The sequence below is a fragment of the Myodes glareolus genome, chromosome 21, assembly GCF_982192425.1.
Source record: "Myodes glareolus chromosome 21, mMyoGla1.1, whole genome shotgun sequence".
Classification (NCBI taxonomy): Eukaryota; Metazoa; Chordata; class Mammalia; order Rodentia; family Cricetidae; genus Myodes; species Myodes glareolus.
This window is the reverse complement of record NC_142046.1, coordinates 13,215,701-13,236,894: the sequence shown is the minus strand read 5'-3', so window position 1 is coordinate 13,236,894 and position 21,194 is coordinate 13,215,701. Positions and strand designations below refer to the sequence as shown.

General features: G+C 51.2%; 1 protein-coding gene across 19 annotated transcripts in view; it reads right to left on the bottom strand.

The window, feature by feature from the left end:
• Dnm1 (dynamin 1) overlaps positions 1-21,194 on the bottom strand; it is a 45,165-nt gene that overhangs the window by 12,690 nt on the left and 11,281 nt on the right. For 12 of the 19 annotated variants that reach the window (XR_015735829.1, XR_015735828.1, XR_015735832.1 and 9 more), the window contains exons 2-14: positions 20,253-20,326; positions 19,599-19,748; positions 19,132-19,335; positions 17,375-17,473; positions 17,136-17,296; positions 15,239-15,381; positions 15,018-15,153; positions 14,857-14,924; positions 11,969-12,107; positions 5,996-6,082; positions 1,336-1,406; positions 1,089-1,140; positions 868-879 (exon numbers count right to left, since the gene is read on the bottom strand). Coding sequence is in view for 13 of the 19 variants with exons in the window: in XM_087899756.1 (XP_087755882.1) it covers positions 868-879; positions 1,089-1,140; positions 1,336-1,406; positions 5,996-6,082; positions 11,969-12,107; positions 14,857-14,924; positions 15,018-15,153; positions 15,239-15,381; positions 17,136-17,296; positions 17,375-17,473; positions 19,132-19,335; positions 19,599-19,748; positions 20,253-20,326 (1,396 nt within the window). In the remaining 6 variants the exon portion in view is untranslated. Of the gene's footprint in view, positions 1-867; positions 880-1,088; positions 1,141-1,335; positions 1,407-5,995; positions 6,083-11,968; positions 12,108-13,601; positions 13,741-14,856; positions 14,925-15,017; positions 15,154-15,238; positions 15,382-17,135; positions 17,297-17,374; positions 17,474-19,131; positions 19,336-19,598; positions 19,749-20,252; positions 20,327-21,194 lie in introns of all 19 variants that reach the window. The other 7 variants (XM_087899748.1, XM_087899750.1, XM_087899758.1 and 4 more) reach the window with 3 other exon arrangements.

The following is a 21,194-nucleotide window of genomic DNA, read 5'->3' as shown; positions in this document are numbered from 1 at the left end:
GGTGTGCACCACCAGCACCTGGCTCCAAGTATCCATTGAGGGTCTACTCTGACATATATTCCTAACCTTGGGAACTTTGTGTTCCCTGCAGTTGCTTCTCTTCCCTTCTTTGCCTGGCCTATACCTACTGAGCCTTCCTGAGATACAGTTCCTTCGCACCTTCATTCTCTGAGCTCCTACAACACGCTGGGCCCCAGGACCTGGAGTCGGGGATATCCAAGACCCAAGCCTGAACGGGAAACATGTTTAACCAGCCATAGCCTTTGGAAACTATGGAAACTGCTGAAGATTCCAGGGCTCATGCGTATAACTGGGGTCAAGCAAGTGCCATTCCTGCAGACATTTTTTTGTTTGTTTGTTTGTTTATTTAGTTTTGGTTTTTTGAGCTTTGGAGCCTGTCCTGGAACTCGCTCTGTAGACCAGGCTGGCCTCGAACTCACAGAGAACCACTAGCCTCTTCCTCCTGAGTGCTGGGATTAAGTTGTGCACCACCACTGCCCGGCTTCTGTAGACATTTGAAGCGTGGAGCAGGAAGCCAGGTGAGGAGGGACTGAGTCTGTGATTTTTCATCATCTTGTAACTGTTCATTGGAGGTCATTGTTGGCTTCTTAGAAACGTATCCACTCATCCCAACATTCATCTCTTGGACTTTTAAAGAGCACCTCCCTACCTCTGGGCCCACTCAACCCTGCATAGTCAGCAGGTGCTTGGCTTGTGGAAGGCACGGCTGGGCCTTCTCTGTGCGTGTTCTGTATGTGCAAGGTGCTCAAGATGCAGGGTGCCCGCTGCCCACGTGCAGATCCCCATCACCAATGGACTCCACCTCCCCTCACTGCAGAAGCCAAGACCCCCAGTCCTGGTACTCACCAGAATCTCATCCTGCAAAGAGGTAACCATAGCAACCACGAGAAGCATTGGGGAGAGAGGAGAGAGGATTACTGAGGCAGAGTGGGAAGCTTGTGGCTGGCAGATGATAGACAGGCTCTCTGGCCCCCGTGGGACCCTTCCCCTTGGGAGGGGGTTTCCTCAGAGCTCCAAGTCCATCCGGCACCCTCCGTCCCTTGGACTGGGGCACTGGGGCCACTCACCTGGTTCCCTGAAGTCTTCTTCTTGCTCATCTGGTTGCTCCTCTGCTGGGCACTAGAGAGGGGAGAGGAGAGGAATCTCAACACTCTCAATAGGCCCAGCCCCAGTGCTCATAGGGCTCAGGACTTAGAGGGCTAGGCTAACAGAACTTACTATGCACACACACACACACACACACACACACACACACACGTGCATATGTGCGCGCGTACACACACAAGGGGTCACTCCACAGCCCCGGGCACTCACTTGGCAAAGCCTATGAAGTCCTCATGGTTGGTGTTCATGTAAGCCAGCTCGATGTCGATGAGAAGCATGACCTTCAAGGGTCCACAAGTCGGCAAGCAAATAGAAAAGATGCCACAAAGTTTAAGAATGTCTAACAAGCTAGAAGAGACATACTTTTAGCACATTTAGAAGGTTAGTGCCTATAAGCAAAAAGTCCCTGCTGTCAATCACTGAAAGACAAAAGAAACAGAGGTCAAATGATCAAAGAACATGAATGAATATTTCACAGAGGACATACGAACAGCCAATAAGAATATGGAAAAACTGAAATTATTATATATAATTAATATGTGCTAATAAAATCTTTTTAAAATCTGCAAAAAAGTCAGCTGGTGGTGGTGGTGCAAGCCTTTAATCCCAGCACTTGGGTGGCAGAGGCAGGTGGATCTCTGTGACTTTGAGGCCAGCCCAGTTTATATAAGCTAGTTCCAGGATAACCAGGGCTACACAGAGAAACCCTGTCTCAAAAAACAAAACAAAATTCTGCAAAACTTGCCCACCCTTATTCAGAGTTAACACAATAAGATTCCTCTTAACCCTAACAAATAAAAGGTATTGATAAAGGGTCAGGATAGGCATGTGCTTAGGGAGATGGAGCTGTAATTTCTTCTTTTTTACTTTGTAAAGATTTATTGATTATGATTTATATTGTATGTGTGGAAGTTTTGCCTGCATTTGTATGTGTGTGCACAATGTGCATGCAGTGCCCATAGAGGCCAGAAGAGGGTGTCAGATTCCCCTGAGCTGGAGTTACTGGTGGTTTTGAGCCGCCATGTGGGTGCTTGGAAATGAACCCTACTCCTCTCTACAAGCAGCCAGTGCACTTCACCTCTGAGCCACCTCTCCAGTCCCAGAACTGTAATTCTTATCTTTTTGTACTGCTAAGGTGAGGATGAAACACTGTTCCCTGCATACATGAGGCAAGAGACACTCCTGAGAGCAGCTAGTGCTACCCTGTGGCGGACAATTGGGTAATGCTTGACATTAAAATGAACACATACATTTCTAAGCATTGTATCTCAGATAAACTCATCAAATAATCAAAGACGTAGATGCCAGAATATCTAAAGAACGTGAAGTTTTCTCCCTTTTGTTTGTTCTTTCTTCTCCTCCTTTTCTTCTTCTCCTTCTCCCTGCTTCTCCTCATGTTCTCCTCCTCTTCCTCCCCTTCTCCTCCTCCCCCTCCTCCCCCTTCTTCTCATGTCCTCCTCCCTGCTTCTCCTCCTCCACTTCTCCTCCTTCCCCTCCTCCCCTTCTCCTCCTCCCCTTCCTCCCCTTCTCCTCCTCCTCCTCCTCCTCCTTCTCCTCATGTTCTCCTCTTCCACTTCTCCTCCTTTCCCTTTCTCCTTCTCTTCCTCTTCTTCTTTGACATAAGATGTTGATGCTTGCTGCCCAGGCTGCCCTTGAACTCCTGGGTTTAAGTGCTCCTCATACCTCAATCTTCCCAGCTGACACAGGACAATATGCTTATGTCAACATGCTTGGCTGTGGTATCATTTGTAATGGAAGAAAACTGGGAACAAACTAATGGCCATAGATTAGAGTGACCTGACAGTGAAAGACAATAGCTGGGCAATGGTGGCACATGCCTTTGATTCCAGCACTCAGAAGGCAGAGGCAGGCAGATCTATGAGTTTGAGGCTAGTTTGGTCTACAGAGTAAGTTCCAGGACAGCTAGGGCTGCACAAAGAAACTCTTTTTAAAACAAAACAAAACAAAAACAAAAACAAACAAAACAAAACAAAAGAAGAACAAAAGACTCTTGATGTTCAAAAGCATAGAAGAATCCTAGGCTGTGGTGGGGGAACACACACTGCAGATTCTGAAGGGTGCAGGCATTTGTATTGGAGTCTTTCTTTTTGTTTTATATTGTGAGATTAGTTATATCTATCGCTTGATGCGAGTGGCTGCTAGGTCCAGCCCCAAGTCTGCTCCTTCCTGTGGGCCTGGAGCCTGTCCTTCCTGAGGCCCACATTCTGCAAAGGAAGCATTTCTGCCCACAAAGGACTGGCGAAGACTCATTAGGATGAAGTGAGTCACTTGCCCTGCATGTCAAAGATAGCGGATGTTAAGTAGTGCAATTATTGTCAAGAAAGAGGGACGAAGAGAAAAAGAAAGAAAAGAAAAAGGCGTGATGAACAGCAAGAATACGATTCCTAGAGGCAGAGGTGAAGATGGGAGTGTGGTTCAGGTGGCAGATCCTTGCCTAGCATGAAAGAAGTCCTGGCTTCCATTTTCAGTTTCCAACACTACATCAACTAGGCATGGTGGCTTATTCCTGCAATCTGAGTACTGGGGGAAGAGGGAGGCAGGAGCAGTAGAAGTTCAAGTTTATCCTCTGCTACATAGTGAATTCACACACACACACACACACGCATGTGTGCACAAGCACACACATGCAATCGCCCATTTGCACGTGCAACTTAAAGTAGGGGGGTCAGAGGGAGAAATAGGGAGGGAAGGATGCTGGGCAGCGACACAGCGACTTTGTGGGAGGAGGCAGGTCACATGTGTGAGAGCCGTGTGTGTGTGTGTGTGTGTGTGTGTGTTTGTGTGTGTGTGTACACCGTGTACCATGATGTGCATATGGAGGCAGAGGGCAGCCTTGACTGTCCTTCCTTACTTTCTGCCTTGTCTCCTGTTATTTACCATTCCAAACACCAGGCTAGGTGGACTTTGGGCTCCAACCTCCTCTCTCTTTTGAGGGAAGCTGTCAAGACAGGGTCTCTCTATGTGGCCCTGGCTGGACCTTGCTATGTAGACCAGTCTGGCTCACGTTCAGAGCCCCTCTTGCCTTGCCTCCCAGGTGCTGGGGTTAAAGGTGTGTGCCGTCGCTCCTGGCTTTCTTTGGCTGCTTGTTTTCCATCTTTACTGTAGGAGCTCTGGGATTGCAGGTGTACACTACCGTGCTTGATTTCCCACGAGTCCTGAGGATTCGAACTCAGGTCCTCACACTTGCATACCAGAGGTCTAACTCACTGAGCCCCAGCCCTGGCTTTATTTTCTTTGTTTTTGGGCTTTTGTTTGTCTTGAAACAGGACCTCTGTAAGTTGTCTAGGTTGGCTTCAAACTCTTGATCCTCCTGCCTCACCTCCCAAGAATCTGGGATTATAGTTGTTCATAAAAGTATCTGACATAATAAGGATTTAAAAACATGCAGGCAGGTCTCTGTGAGTTTGAGGTCAGCCTGGTCTACAGAGTGAGTTTCAGGCCAGCTACATAGTGAGACTCTGTTTTGAGCCTCAGGAGGTCCAGAATGGCTCAGAATATCTCTGTTCTTCCAGGCCCAAAGATAACATCTGGAGTCTAAATTTGTGAATGAATGAATATTTATTTCATAAACAGAGATGCAAAAGGAGCAGTGTCTGTGAAGGGTAAAGGTTAACCAGAGACAGCAAACAAACAGAGAGCGGCCTCCAGGGAGATGACCAGACAGACTAACAAAAAGGAAGGGGTTGGTGTCTGGGTGAGGTGTTGCACGCCAGTAATCCAAGCACTCCAAGGGATGAGGCCGGGGTATCACGGGTTTGTGGCTAGCCGAGGCTACATAGTGAGATTCCATTTAGGGGATGGAAGGCAGGTGGGAAGGGAAGGGAGGGAAGAAAAGAAGGGAGAGAGAAACGAAGGGATGGATAGAAGTAGAACAGAGGAGGGGCAGGGGCGAGAAAGGGAAGAAGGGGAAAAGAGGAACGTGGTGGGAATGCGAAAGTGTGCAATCGGGATGGTGGTTCCTCAAATTACCAAACAAACGGGACTAGGGATGTAGCTCTGTGGTAGAGTGTGTGCTTAGCATGTGCTAATAAAGACATGGTAGGTAGCATTACCATATGGTCCATCAAATCCACATCTGAGTACAGACCCCAAAGAATTGCAAGCAGGGACCTGAGCAAGTATTTGCACAGCTGTATTTACTAGCAGGATTACGTACAACAGCCAAGAGATGGCGGAGAGACACTGGAGAGACGGCTCGGCGATTAAGAACACTCACTATTCTTTCAGAGGACTCTGGTTCAATTCCCAGCATCCACAAGGCAGCTCACAACCACCTGTAACTCCAGTCCCAGGGGAGCCAATGCCCTCTTCTGGCCTCGTGGACACCAGACGCAAAAATGATGTATAGACATAAACACAGGCAAAATACCCCCACACAGACATGTTTTAAAGGTGGAAAAGAACCCAATGGATAAGCAAAAATGTAGTGTCTAGTCCACAGAATATTATTCAAATATTTAGAAAGGAATATTCTGGTAGATGCTACAGTATTTTGGGTAAACCATGAAGGCATTAGGCTAAGTGAAACAAGCCAGACACCAAAGGATTGACATACTGTATGATTTCACTTACCACAGGAATCTAGATAAACTCACAGGGACAGAAAGAAAGGTGTCTGCCAGGAGCGGGGAGGGGACTTTTATGACAAGCACAAAGTCAACTTTTCAAGAAGCAAAGCCTTCTCTGGATGGTGGCAATGCCAAGCTACTCGATACGGCTGAACTGTGTCCTTCAAAAATGGCTAAAGCAATCCACTTTCTGTTAACGATATCATTCCATAAGAAAGCAGACAGAGAGGATCAGTAAGTTATTCTGAAAAGATGAAGGGAGATGGAGACTGGGGACTCACCTGTTCCTTGGTGCGGCCCTCGCGTTCCCGAATGTGGGTGGTCACTATACGCTCCATCTCCTCCCGAAGACGCGGGTATTGCTGGAGCTGGAGAAGGGCAGGAGAGAAAGCCACGTACACACAGGGCCTGGGCATCAGGCACCCAAGCCGCACCTGAGTACAGGGACCCAGGGGTGTGGGGTGGGAGATATGCATGGGAATACCGGCCAGGCCAAGAAGAGAGCCCTGGAGCCCCAAGAGGCTGATGGCACCAAGCCATGGCCACGCCTTTCACTCAATTGTGGGTTCTAAATGGCAATTCAAGGGTCTTCCTGGTTCCAGAACCATCTTTACTGGCCCATGTGGGCAGTTCCAGTGGACAAGGGACAGTTTCCATGGGAAGAACTACAGAAAGAGATGGCTGCGGTGGCCATCATCTTAACAGTGGCCATCTTGCAACTGACCTGGCAGATGGAGGCCTTTGAGGCATTTTTAGTTTCTAAGGCTTTCACTGACCCTCAGGGTGGCCCCTTGCCTTCCTAAAGGCTTTGAGTGACAGCCAAGTGAGGAATCAGGCAAGGAGCAGCCTCTAGAGACCTATCCAGGAGAAACTGCGAAGGGGAGGGTGCATGGTGCCAGTCAGCCTCCTGAGTCGGGCTGGGGGCAGGCAATGATCCTCGTCAGAGTCGGGAAAGGATTTACAGGAGGAAACGGCAGTCACACTAGAGGACATGCAGGAGCTACCTGGCACAGGCATGCAAGGACACAGGGGACATGCAGAACAGTGTCAGGAGCATGAGCAGGACCCCGCGGGGGCCTTGCCAGGCCGTGGGACCACTTGGTATAACCCGCCCAGTCCTGTCTCCCTTAGCATGCCACCTCTCTGTCTGCCACCAACATCTCAAGATACACCTTCCCGGATCTCAGACTTAGCAGACCCAGTAGGCACACACAACCTCTCCCCCCATATTCAAGGATGCCCTTGACCTCCTAGGAGCCCTGCCCACAGCCCAGCCAGGTTCTGGACAAAGCCCAGACGACTTGTTCTGCCGTAGCTTCTCTTAGCTGCCACCTCTTCCCGAAGTCTGTCCAGATTGAGGACTAAGAGCTGAGTTGAGGGCCCCCTGTGCTACCTCAGCCTCTTTTATCTGTTTGGGTCGCAATTGCCCCCCAGGGCTGTGGCAGGGCTGGGCACCACCAGCACTCAAAGAGGGCATGTTGGAGGAATGAGGAAATGAATGGAAGATGAATGTCTTTGTCCTCCTTGCTGGGTGAACAGGCAGAGGCTCCTCCATCTTCTGGCTTGGAATGAACTCTTAGCCAGGGCTTCTGAAGGTGGAGCCCACCCACCAGGACCACCCTTCCCCCAGGGGAAGCTTGAACACTTCCTAGTGCCACTTTTCACCCTGCACTGGGTCAAGACTTCTCAGGTGGATCCTGTGGGAAGATCCGAGCACTCTGTGCCTCATTCTGAGGGCAATATGAAGGCCGAGAGGGCCTGTCAGGATGGACTGGGGGGGACGGTATGGGAGTGGAGCTCAGGATACTGGCCCAGGAAAGGCTGACTTGTGAGAAGCCCACATCCAACCTTCCCTTGGCTGTGCCAAGGGTGCAGCTGAGGCTGCCTAATACAAGGGGCTGAGACCTTGTGGCAGGACCAGCCTGAGACCCTGAGACCAGACTGACTGGAGGGGTCAACTGCCCTGTGTGACTCCCTGTATGCAGCCTCTGAGTCTGAGCAGAGATCTGGGGCTGAGTCACAGCCACCAGGTCTCTGAGGTGGTCCAAGACTTCCTCCCAGGGCAGGGTGGGGGTGGGGCTGGGAAGGATGGAGCCCTTTGCCAAAAAGCATGGCCAGCTCCTTGCTAAGAGCCTGGATCTATGTTTCTCAAGTTTTCCACATGTCCCATGCGGACAGGGCCGCCTCAGCTCCCTCAAGTTCCTCTCCTTCCAGCATCTTTTTCCATTCTGCCTCGGAGGCCCGCCAGGACTTTTAGCCAGTTTTTAAAATGGAACCTCTCTCTCTCTCTCCCTCTCTCTGGGTTCTTGGCTGGGTAGAGTAGCCAGCCTGGAGCCCATTGCTTTTGAGGTCAGGGATGAAGCTGCTGAAGTCACGAATCCTTGGTTCAAAGCCCAGCCCTGCCTGTTGCCTGCTGAGTGCTTCAAGTGTCAGGCAGGGTGCTTCTTATCCTTGCCTAACATCAAACTCTCGGCTGTGTCCAGAGATGAAAATAAAAAAATATAAACCAGCAGTGCCAGGAATAACACCAAACTTCTGTCAGGAGTGACTTAGAAAACACAGGTATTAAAAAGAAAGGAGGGAGGGGAGGGGAGGGGAGGGGAGGGGAGGGGAGGGAAGGGAAGGGAAGGGAAGGGAAGGGAAGGGAAGGGAAGGGAAGGGAAGGGAAGGGAAGGGAAGGGAAGGGAAGGGAAGGGAAGGAGAGTCCACAAAACTATGGTGGTGCATACTTTTAATCCCAGCACTTGTAAGGCAGGGACAGGAGGATCTCTGTGAGTTTGAGGCCAGCCTGGTCTACAGAGTAAATTCCAGGATAGCCAAAGACACACAGAGAAATCCTGTCTCAAAAAAAATAAATAAATAAAAAACAAAAAAACAAAACAAAAAACCCCTTTTTTTAAAAAAAGCACAAATAAGTGGATTTTGCCATATAAAGAAAAATGACTATTGAAGTCATAAGGCAAAAATACGGTTCTCTCTTAAGAGAAATGTTCTCTGTGAAAAGGAGCCATCTCAATAACCACAAAAGCCTTAATGTGAAATAGAAATACCCTTATGTTCCTTTCTCCTTCAAAACAATGGTTCTGGGTATGCACTGGGTAAATATGACTTTGGATTTTAGTGTTCATTACTTACTAATTTCTCCTCAAAATGCTGCATGCCCTCTTTTCTGCAATGTTTTCCACACTCCCTTTACATCACGGGGTCCACGTGGACGGGAGCACAGAGTCTGTCTCACCTCTTTTCTTTTGAGACGAAGTTTCATGTAACCCAGGCTGGCCTCTTACTTTGTAGTAGGGGTGACCCTGACCTCATGATCCTCCTGTCTCCACTCCAGAGTGTGGGACTGAGGCGTGGACAACCACACCACTGCCCTTTAGCCACCCGCAGGTTTCCACGGTGGCTTACTTTACCTACCGATTGCCTCTGGATGGGCACATGGATTGCTTTCCGTTTCCCAGTCACAGTTACTGCTCTCCTTAGGGACAAGCTCAGCAAAGCGCTCCGCACCTCTGGAGTGTTTGTATCTACTATCCACTTTCTGGGGCTCTATCTTAAGGGGGCCATGCAAGAGAAAGAAGCAACGCGGATCTTCACCTGCAAAGGCGATCATTACCAGCTCTTTGTGCACCTGTATGTGCGCATACTCACGTGGGGGATAGAGGTCAGTGTGGGGTGACTCCTCAGCCCCTTCACCACCGTATATTTGAGGCGGAATCTCTAACTAAACCTGAAGCCACAATTTGGCTTGTGGGTCAGCAGCTCCCGGAATCTGACAGTCTGCCTTTCCAGCCCTGGGACCACAGTGTGTGGCTGCATCTGGCTTTCCACGTGGGGGTCTGAACACAGGGCTTCCTGCTTGTGTGGCAAACACTTTACCAACTGAGCCATCCCCAACCCCTGTCGTTGGGGATGTTTCTTTATGATATTTAAAAATAGAGATTAAACGTTTAATGGGAAAACGGTCAGGCAAATTCATATAATGGCCTCTTGTATCACCATTAAAAAATGATTATATAGGGCCAGGTAGTGGGTACGCCTTTAATCCCGGCACTCTGGAGTTAGAGGCAGGTGAATCTCTGAGTTTGAGGTCAGTCTGGTCTACAGAGAGAGTCCCAGAACAGTTAGGGCTACACAGAGAAACCATGTTCCAGAAAAAATATTTCTATAGGCTATGTAATAATGCTACCCAGTGTGTAGAATGAGAAGAGCAATATATGGATCCAGGGTCAGCATGGCTAAAATAAACAAGCCAATTATGTTGTAGAAATAGGAAAGTTTTTGAAATTAGTTATTTTACTGTATTAATGTGTGTGCATGATGTGCGTACAGGCACATGCGCACAGTGAGTGCTTTATGCACTGAACCATATGGTCAGTCCAGAAATATGGAAGGTTTGAAGTGGGTATGGTGGTTCATGCCTTTATTCCTGGCACTCAGGAGGCTAAGACAGGAGGACTGCCATGAAATCTAGGTCAGCCCGGGCTATATAGTGGATTTCAGGTCAGTCTGAGCCAGAGAGTGAGGTTGTTTCAAAAAAAAAAAAAAAAAAAGGGGGGGGGTGGGGGAGAGGTGGGAAGAAGGGAAGGATGGAGAGGAGGGGAGGAGAGCAGAGAACAACTAACGTAAACACGGAGCACGCTGTCGGGAGGAGGCAGGGGGAGCACGCTAAGGGCCTGTCGGGAGGAGGCAGGGGGAGCACGCTAAGGGCCTGTCGGGAGGAGGCTGGGGGAGCACACTAAGGACCTGACGGGAGGAGGCAGGGGGGAGCACACTAAGGGCCTGTCGGGAGGAGGCAGGGGGAGCACGCTAAGGGCCTGTCATTAGGAGGCTGGGGGGAGCACGCTAAGGGCCTGTCGGGAGGAGGTAGGGGGAGCACGCTAAGGGCCTGTCGGGAGGAGGCAGGGGGAGCACGCTAAGGGCCTGTCGGGAGGAGGCAGGGGGAGCACACTAAGGGCCTGTCGGGAGGAGGCAGGGGGAGCACACTAAGGCCCTGACGGGAGGAGGCTGTCGGGAGGAGGCTGGGGGGAGCACGCTAAGGGCCTGTCAGGAGGAGGCTGGGGGAGCACGCGAGGTGCCTGTTGGGAGGAGGCTAGGTACACAGAACTTACATCCACCTGGTAACTTTTCTGCCATAGATTGGGCCCAACAGACAGGGGACCTGGGGACACAGGGACTCCACAGCACAGGGCCCAGAAAAAAGAACTGGGGGACACTTAATAGAAACTCGGAGTTAAGGCAGATGTGTGTATCACACATGTACCTCAGCTCGAGAGATATTTCAGATCCACGCAAGGTTCGACTCACTCCTGAGCCTGGTTCAGCTCACTGCTGGGGGCTGAGACAGCATGGGAATTCTGGCAAAGCTCCCGCTGCCAGTGGGAACTGAAAGTAAGCACTACTTTGGACAACCTGGCTAAAAATCCTCAAAATGGACAAAAGTGGACAGATAAGAAAAAGGCATCTAGGAACAGACTTCCTTGATTCCCCATGGGAGATCACACCCTCTCTGAGGAGAGAATGGGAGGGGGGGAAGGTGAGGGAGCGGCATGAGGGGAGGGAAAGAGAACTGGAACCAGTATGTAAAATTAAAAAACAACAATTAAAATATAAATATTCAAAATTTTAAAAAAGAAAAAGGCATCTAAAGGTCACAGACAACTCAGAAGAGGTTCCCATGACTGACTCATACAGACTGTAACTGAGCAATCCAGTATGTGTTGGCGCAAATTGGCTTTGAGGTCCTGAGGCGGCTCTCCGATCCCCAGAGGCCCTGACTCTGGGCTCTCTTCCTGAGTCTAAGTCCCTTTCTGCGTTTCCTGAGACCTGTCTGGTCACCTGTAAAGCAAGGATAATGATGCTATCCACTTCTTAGAGCTGTTGAGGAAACTAAATCAGATGGTAAGGACCAGCACTCAGCCCACTGAAGCACAGAGCAACTGTGCGATGCACAGCCTCCAACCTGCCCTCTCTGCGGTTGTCAATGTACAATCATCCTACCGACGGAAAGGAGAAATGTGGGGTGTGGTCGAGCCCTTCCGGCAGGGACAAGACTCAGTAGAAGTAGACCCGGGGTTATAAGATGGCAGGAGGTCTCAGGCCAGCGATTGCCTGGCCTGAATGAGTGCCTGGGTCCCAGTGGGGAGCCAGGAGGCCATCACATCTGCTAGGCAGATGGTTCTGCCCGTAGAAAGCCACAGCCACCAGGAAGGGGGTGACGGCCGGGCCCAGCCCCTCCCAGGCGGCCGCCGTACCTTTTCGCTACACTTTCTGATGGTGGACGTGAGTTCACTGACTACCATGTCCACACACTTGATACTGGGCTCTTTAAGCTTCTGCACCTGCTTTTTCACTGTGGCTTCAAAAGCGAGGTCAGGTGTGAAGAGGCCCGTCCTGCACCCGAGGAGGAGGAGGAGGAGGAGGAGGAGGAGGAGGGGGCAGGGAGGGAAGCAGCCGGATGGGCAGAGGGGAGGAGGATGGGAGTGAAAGCCAAGCGGCCAGGCTCAAGGGTGGGTGAGGATGGCACAGGCATGGGGGAAAGAGAGAGACACCAACAAAGAGAAAGAGAGAGAACAGAAGACAACATGAGCGTGGGACCCAGCCCCCCACCTCTCCCGGGGTTGCACCTGCCAGGTGCTGCAGAGCATCCCCTCCCTCAGGGATCTGGGGTTATGGCCAGAGGTGGCAGGGACAAAACCCCTGTTCTGAGAGAGCCTTCCCCAGTTCAGATCCTCTCCCCAGGGATGCCCTCTAGAAAGCATACTCCTCAACAGCACCAAGCCTTCCTGCCCTTCTCCGGTACCCATTTAGTCTACACCCTTGTGTCCTCCTAAGGACCTGACCCGGACCAGGACTGAGCCACACGTCCTGTTCGAATCTAGGCTTTGGGGTATCCCTGGATTGCTTCAGCCTAACTCCAAAGCCCAGCCCCATTGGCTACCTCTGCTAGGCTGTGCTGTGTGTCACTGCCCAGGCTGTGGTGTAGCAGCCTGACCCTCCCTGCCTACCCTTGCTCCTCCTTCCTCAAGGGGCATCCCTCTCGCTCCTAACAGGCATGTGTGTGGGGACTCTGGAAAGACAGAAAGTGAGAGAAGAGGAAAGACAGTGAGAGGAGGGTGGTGGTGGAGAGAGGCCAAGGCAGCAGTGGAGGAGCTGGGGTGGAATTGACAGAGTGCTGGACTTAGAGTCTGCAGCCTCGGCTCCCAGTAACAGCTTCTTAGCAGATAAGGCCCCGGGTAAGTTACTCCATGTCCTGAGCCTCAGTTTCCCTGCTGTGAGAAAAGAGCACCATCCTCCAAGCCCTGCCTTCCTGGGCAGTTCTGTGAGGCTGACTGCCTGGCAGGAGACAGCTCTGTCCCTGGGAAGTTGAATGTGGAAGGAAGGGGATGAAGCACCTGAGTGACAGTCCCCAAAGGAGAGTGGAAGGATGGAGGGGATGAAGGACAGTAACGAGATGTGGTACCTGCCAGGCCTGGCCCTCTGCACTACTCTGGCTGCCCAGGTTCCCGCAAAGCACCCTGGAAGAACCTGTCCCTCCACATGTCCCCAGGCTGAGGCTTCCCCAAGACCCTCCTAGAGCTTTGGAAGGTTACCCCATTTCTATGGTCATGGCAGAGGCCCAGGGTTTTTCTCAAACACCATTGTTTCTGGGCCAGGGGAGAGCTCTTAGTGTCCAATTCTTTGATTCCCCAGGTCTGGGGATCAGGGTGTGGGCGAGGTTCCCTCAGAGGGCTCCCCTGTCCAGGTTCCCCACCCCGCTGAGGCCTGTGCATGCTACCGAGGAGGCGTGGAGATCGGGGAAGGAGCGCCTGGCTGAGCAGTGCGGGGAGGGACAGAGGCAACGGGGCTGATGGGGCTGATGGGGGCTGGCCAAGGGCTGCCTGTTACCTTCTTGGTGCACTGTCTAACCGTGCTGATTAGTTCTGAGATAACCATGTCCACACACTTGAGACACGGTTCTCGAATCTTCTTCACCTGCTTTTTCACAATGGTTTCAAAGGCCATGTCTGGGGTAAACAGCCCCGTTCTGAACGCCCGGAGCAGGAGAAGGGCACAGTGTTACAGGCTGGCACTGGCCAGGAGTGCCAGGCCAGGGTCCCTCTCCAGCCCCTAGCGGTGCCTGCGGGAGGAGTCTGCCCACTACCCCCTCTGAGCCTCAGTGTCTCCACCTAGTCAGTGGGTTGGAGGGGAGTTCTAATGAGAGGTTTTCCATTAATGAGAGGTTATTCCATTAGCTGTTGGGCCAGACAGCTCTGTTTGAGTCTCTTCTGCAGCCATTTTGCTTCATCTTAAGTGTTTCTGTAAAAGGTTCTACAGCCCCAGACTGTTTGGAAATGACCAAACTGAGGCCCCTTAAGAGCCATTCTGAGAACTAAGCCCTTCCTTTCACAACCAGGAGATGAGGTCCTCCTGCTTTGGCCAAATGCAGCTATCAAAACGTAGATGTCGGGGCTGGAGAGATGGCTCAGAGGGTAAGAGCATTGCCTGCTCTTCCAAAGGTCCTGAGTTCAATTCCCAGCAACCACATGGTGGCTCACAACCATCTGCAATGAGGTCTGGTGCCCTCTTTTGGCCTTCAGGCATACACACAGACAGAATATTGTATACATAATAAATAAATATTAAAAAAAAAACGTAGATGTCATGCCGAGACACAGCATGAGGCGTACAGGAGCACAGGCTACTTCTGTCTCCTTCCCGGAGGTGCCCCATGGGCATGGCACCATTCAGGATCTGAGTCCCTGAGAGTATCCGAGGGTCAGTCTATCTCCCAGCCCTCTTTTGACACCAAAGGGTGGCTTAGAAGTAGGTAGAATGGGTGAACCTGGGCTAATGGAAGACTGGGAACGTCTGGCATGGTGAAAACTACCCTCGTGAAGGGATTTAGAATAACTGGGTGCTATACCCCAAGCCCCACCCAGTAACCTCCAGGCCATACTCCCAGGGAAAGACAGTCAAGGAGGCCAGTGGGACGTAGCTGCAGGTAGCCCAGGCCTCCCAGCCACCTCTTTTAGCTGGAACCTGTTGATCTGGGAGCCAGAAAGTTGGGGTTAAGGGATTGAAGACCTGAGAGAGGAGGCTCCTTCAAGCCCAGTGCCCCTGCCTAACAGGGTACAGACCCCACCCTGGTCCCAGTACATGCCTGATGCCATGAATGTTCTTGATGGCATAGCTGATCTCTCTTCGGAGTTCCTTCTCATCAAACTCCATCTGCGGTGGACAGAGAGAAGACTGGTCAGGGCCAGCCCTGCCACAGGAGGTAGAGACAGGCCCACCCTCCTGCCTGGGACTACAGAGCCCTACCTTAACCAGCTCAAAAGGAAAGCGTTCATGGAAGATCCGGTTAATGCGGGCTCCACCGGACAGTTCATAAGTGTCGATCTGGTCTCCAGAACCTTCGATGCGCTTCTCGAAGTCAACTGCAAACTGCTGGACCATCCTGTGTGGGAGAGGGGCGTGGCCTGAGGAGGCCCTGGAGGGTGGGAGGGGCTGGAGCGATTCAGCCCTGGAGACTTGGGACTTACTGCAGCAAGGCCTTGGTCTTGCGCGCTGGGTCATCCGGTCGGAAGTTCTTGTACTCGTCCACCTCCTTCTCAATGGACAGCAGCTGGCTCTGCAGTTTGTTCCGAAGCCCTGGCAGTGTGTCCCGGATGTGGTTGGTCAGTTGCTGGGTGTGGTGGGTGGATAAAGAAAAGATTAAAACCAAGGTCACAGCCCTAGATGCCCACAGGCCCAGGCAGGGAAGTCACGCTAGGAGGCTGTGTGGGCATTGCTGTGGAAGATCAGGTCGGAAGCTGTGGAGCGGTGGTTCTCGGCTTCCTAATGCTGTGACCCTTTAATACGGTTCCTCATGTTGTGGTGACCCCAACCATAAAATCATTTTTATTGCTACTTCATAACTGTAATTTTGCCAATGTTGTGAATCAGAATGTAAATATTTGATATGCAGGATAGCTGATACGTGACCACCATGAGGGGGTCACGACCCATAGGTTGAGGACTGCTGCTGCATAGGCCTGGAGCTCCATGGGCGCTCACAGAGACGAGCCGTCGGAATTAACATGCAATGGCCCAGTTTCTAAAAGAAGCCAGGAATCTGCATGGATATACTTGAAGCTACCTAACGTTGAGTAACTGAGTGTTTTTAGATTCCAGACCCCAAATGCATTTAGGCAGGGAAAGTTAAAGGCAAGAACCCGTGCATACTCTGGGTTCCCGTTACCCAACGGTAATTCTCAAGTTCAGGCACTCAAGTCTGCTAGGTTCCCCTATACCCTGCCTCCCTGAGCCATCGTGGGACAGAGGTAGCGGTGGAACATCAAAGAGTTTGAGTATTCCAGTGGGTGAGTAACGGGCAAAGCTGGGACTGGGAGCCAAATCTATGGTAGTCTCAACAGCCCCTACACACACTCCAGAAGGGGAAGTAAACTGGGCTTCTGGAATGTTCGTGGTTTCTGGGTCAACCTCTTTTTTTTTTTTTTTTAAATTGATCCTTTTAAAAGAAATTATTTATTTACATTTTATGTATGCATTCTCTGTATGGACACCTGCAGGCCAGAAGAGGGCATCAGATGGCTGTGAGCCACCATGTGGTTGCTGCTAATTGAACTCAGGACCTCTGGAAGAGAAGCCAGTGCTCTTAACCCCTCAGCCATCTCTTCAGCTCTTAGGTCAGCCTCTTTGGATCTTGCCAAGAGCACCAAGATGTCCAGCTGAATACATTCCAGTCTTCATTAGTCTGTGCCACTATACACACAAAATCCTGGTCTTCTATACATGCCAGGAGTCCCAGAGCTCCCCTTCCAGGTCCAAGACAGGAGAAGTCAGCAGAATTCTTTTTTTTTTTTAAAGATTTATTTATTTATTATGTATACAACATTCTGTCTGTGTGTATGTCTGCAGGCCAGAAGAGGGCACCAGACCTCATTACAGGTGGTTGTGAGCCACCATGTGGTTGCTGGGAATTGAACTCAGGACCTTTGGAAGAGCAGGCAATGCTCTTAACCACTGAGCCATCTCTCCAGCCCCCAAGTTAGCAGAATTCTTGTCACTAACACCCTGTAGGACTGAGACAAGTGCCTTTCTCTGGGTCTCAGTTTACTTTGCATTGGTGAATGCTATCTCCACTGGTCACCCTTAAGATGTACTGAGAAGACCAGGCTGGTGAGATGGCTCAGCAGTCAAGAGCATCAACTGCTCTTCTAGCGGACCCAGGTGTGGTTCCTAGCATCCACATGACAGGTCACATCTGTGACTCCGGTTCCAGGGGATCTGAGGCCTTCTTCTGACTTCCCTGGGCACAAGACAAGCACTTGGTACACAGACAAAACACCCACACGTATAAAATAAAACAAAACTTAAACACACACACACAAACAAGGAAAGATGCACTTGAGGCCCTGGCCAGGTCTGCCGCCTTACCTGATTGAGGACCTTCTGCAGGTAGGGCGTGCCCATGCGGTCAGCCAGGTGGCGGTAGGATGGGTGAGAGAGGAAGAATTTGCGCTCTGCAGCCAAGGCGGCTGTGATGTCCTTTTTGCCGTCTATGTCCTTCTGGCTGCGGTTCACCACACCGATGTAGCCTGTGGGACAGAATGAAGGTCAGGGGCAGGCAGCCTCCAGGGAAGGTCAAGGAGGGAAGGCGGGCAGTGTCTGCCTACCTCTGCGCAGAGGAAGCAGCTTGTTCTCCAACACATCCCGGGCATCGGTGCCCTCATCCATCAGGTCCAGCTTGGTGATGACCCCAATGGTGCGCTGACCTGCAGAGTGACCACAGGAGGGCTGCCACGCCTGCTCCTGCCCCCGCTCCAGATTTCATGCATTCCCAAACGTCCACACTATGGTCTCATCCTCTGTCCACTCCCTTGCCCACTCAGCCGCCCCTCTTTCATGATTCAAAGGGGCCCAAATGATTTTTCTGCTGATAACCATTTCTCTTTTAAGAAATTACTTTTAGTTTCGTTTTATGTGTATGTGCGTTTTGCCTACACATATGTCTGTACCACGTGTGCACCTGGTGCCTGCAGAGGCCAGAAGAGGGTGTCATTCTTTGGAACTGGAATTGCAGATGGTTGTGAGCAATCATGTGGGTGAGGGGAATTTAACCTTGGTCCTCTGGAAGAGCAGCCAGCTCTTACCCACTGAACCATCTCTCTAGCTCCAGGTTGATGCCATTTTTAAAATTTTATTTTATGCACATTGGTGTCTCATCTGAATGCATGTCTGTGTGAGGGTGTTGGATCCCCGGAACTGAAGTTACAGACAGTTGTGAGCTGCCATGTGGTTTCTGGGAATTGAACCTGCGTCCTCTGGAAGAGCAGCCAGCACTCCCAACCGCTGAACCATCTCTCCAGTCCCCACCCACGCCATTTCTTTTAGAGAGGATCTGGCTATGAAACCCAAGCTGACTTCAAACTGGACATCTCTAGGGGCTGGAGAGGTGGCTCAGTGGTTAAGATCTCTGGCTGCTCTTTCAGAGGTCCCCAATTCAGTTCCAAGCACCCGCATGGCAGTTCACAACTGTCTGTTCCAGGGGATCTGATGCCCTCTTCTGGCCTCTGTGGGCACTGCCAGCAAAAATACTAATAAAATAATTTTTAACTTATTTTTTATTTGATGTAGCTGGTGGTGGTGGTGGTGGCACACATCTTTAATCCCAGCATTTGGGTGGTAGAGGCAGGTGGATCTCTGTGAATTCAAGGCCAGCATGATCTACAGGGCAGCCACAGCTACACAAAGAAACCATGTCTCAAAAACAAACGAAAAACAAATAAAAAAAATTGATCTGTATAGTCTGGCCTGGTCTCATACTCATGATCTTTTTGCCTCCACCTGGGATGGGATCCTGATTGTGCAGTGCCACACTGAGTGCCAAAATCATGCTTTATTTTTTATTTATTATTATTTTGGTTTTTCCAGACAGGATTTCTCTGTGTAGCCCTGGCTGTCCTGGAACTCACTCTGTAGACCAGGCTTTTACTTATTTACGTATTTATGTATGTGGGTGCACCCATGCCACCACAAACATGTGGATGTCAGGAGACAACTTGCAGAGATCAGTTGTTCCCTTCCTCCTCATGGATTCCCAGGATCAAACTCGGGTCATCATTGGCAGCAAGCACCTTTTCCAGAGAGCCATCTTAAGGCTTTTTTTCTTTTTAATAGCTTTCAGCTTTTTCAGACTGCATCTCATGCAACCTAGGGTGCCTTCAAACTGGTCATGTAGCTAGTACTGGCCTCAATTCCTAGGTCTTCTGCAGGAGGGGAGCCTCTACTATAGCCGGCTGAAATGGGTCTAAAGGTTAGATGATCCCAACACGGTTCTACTTAGACCTTTCAAAGATACTTCTAAACCAAAACTAGACTACTGCCGAGCCATCAGCTGGCATTGCGTATCAGCCGCCAGGTAGGCACCTACCCTGGGGGTCCACCTCCTTGGCGATCTTGAGGGCATCCGAGTTGGCCAGGTCCGAGTTGGCAGGGGACACAGCCAGGATAAGGCAGTTCTCCTTAGTGACGAACTGCATAAGCATGTCCCGGATCTGAAACTCGATGTCGGGAGGTTGATCCCCCACCGGAACCTTGGTCATTCCAGGCAGGTCCACTAGAGTCAGGTTCAGCACTGGACAGAGAGGCAAAAAAAGGGCAGGCCCACGGTGGGGGCGTGGTCAGGTGGGCGGAGTTAAATGACAGGGTCCGGCTTCAAGAGCATCTAGCAGTGGGCACGACCAGAGTGGGAGGGGTTAGTCAGGTGGGGTTTGCGGTAAGTGGGACTAAGAAGCTCACGGGCAACAAGTATGAGAACTGTGGGGCCTAAGGACCTGACCTAGGGGGCGTGGCTAGGCAAAGAAGCCAGAAGGAGGAGGCGGGGCCAGGTCTCCTCACCGTGGGGCGAGTAGACCCGCAGGTTGATGGGCACCGGCGAAATGCCTTTGTTGGTGCCGGTGACCCGGTCAGTCTCGGCCTCGATCTCCAGGCGCACCTCCTCGAAGTCGGTGAATTTCTTCCCCTTGCAGTGCAGGAACTCGGCATATTCTGCTCCAGAAACCGGCAGGAGAAGGGGAGGAGGCATCAGACCCGGGAAGCCCACCTGGGTGGCTTAATCCACCTTAATCTACCCTTGACCTCAAAACGCAGCGGTCTTAGTCTTCATTTTACAGTGTGTGTGTGTGTGTTTAAGATTTTAATTTTATTGTATGTGCTTTGGTGTTTTGTCCACATTCATGTCTGCGTGAGGGTTTTGGGTCCCATGAAACTAGTTACAGACAGTTGTGAGCTGCCATGTGGGTGCTGGGAATAGAACCTGGGTCCTCTGGAAGGGCAGTCAATGCTCTTAACCACTGAGCCATCTCTCCAGTCCTCACCCCCCCACCCCCCCACCCCGTTTTACAGTTTTATACGCACTGTCTAGATTTGGATCGAGGCCTAAGGAGGGAAGGGTGGCCTGATCTGTGTGTAACTCCACACACAGCTTCAGTAGCTAGGCTGAACTTCACCTCAGGGAGGGGCCCCGCCCGGCTGCTGCTGAAGGGTACCCACCTGTGGTAGAATTAACCAGCTGCAGAACCAGGGGACGTCGTGTGACGATGCCAGATCCTCGGGGCAAGAAGTCCCTGCAATGAGTGGGGGGTTAGAAGAGGGTCAAGATCCGAGGGCAGCTACCTTTCCCTCAGAGAGTACCTGCCCTGCTATTAGGAGACACAAATTCCCCTCACAGGGCCGGCCCTCCGCATCTTACTACAACATTAAGTCACTAAAGGAATGGGCTCCCCCAAGTCATTGCTTCAGGTTGCCATGAGGCTAGGTCAGCAACTCCCCAGATGTCCCTCAAATATATACCATGTTGAATCTGAGTCAATAGGAAGTCCCAGTCACCATTCTAGCCACTGTTATTCTGCTCAGGAAAAAAAGTGAAGCACAGGGTAGCCCAGTGAAATCAGAGCAGAGCCACCCTCCTCCCTGTCCCCTGGAACAGACAGGCTCGGTTCCTCTTCCCCAGGCCCCATCTGGCTAGAACTGAAGACAAAGCAGATGCAGCCTGGAGGAGGCAGGAACAGAACTCGGGCTTCTTGGGTGCCTATTGCATGCCAGCTGCTTTGTGGGCAGAGCGCATGAGCGCCAGAAAGTGCCCCGAGAGGAGGACGCAGCCACTGTCCCCACGTTAAAGATGTTCCAGTTGCAGGATATAGCAGAGAAGACCCTGGGCTCAGCTCTGGGAGAGCTCTTGGTCTCCAGGCCCCCTGGTCCCCTTTGAAGGACCACACAGAGGAGCCCCAAAGTGCCATCCGTATCCCAAGACCTGACAGTCTATACCCAACATCTGTTCCTGCTGATGCCAACTGCAGCTGTCCTTTTGGCTGACTCTGTCTGTCAGCTATTTTCAATTCTGCCATCCATGACTCTTCCATGGGCTGGCTGGAGGGTGGAGTTCTTTCCAGGAACCCGGCTGTCAGAACTAGTAGCAATGGAATCCCTCAGAAC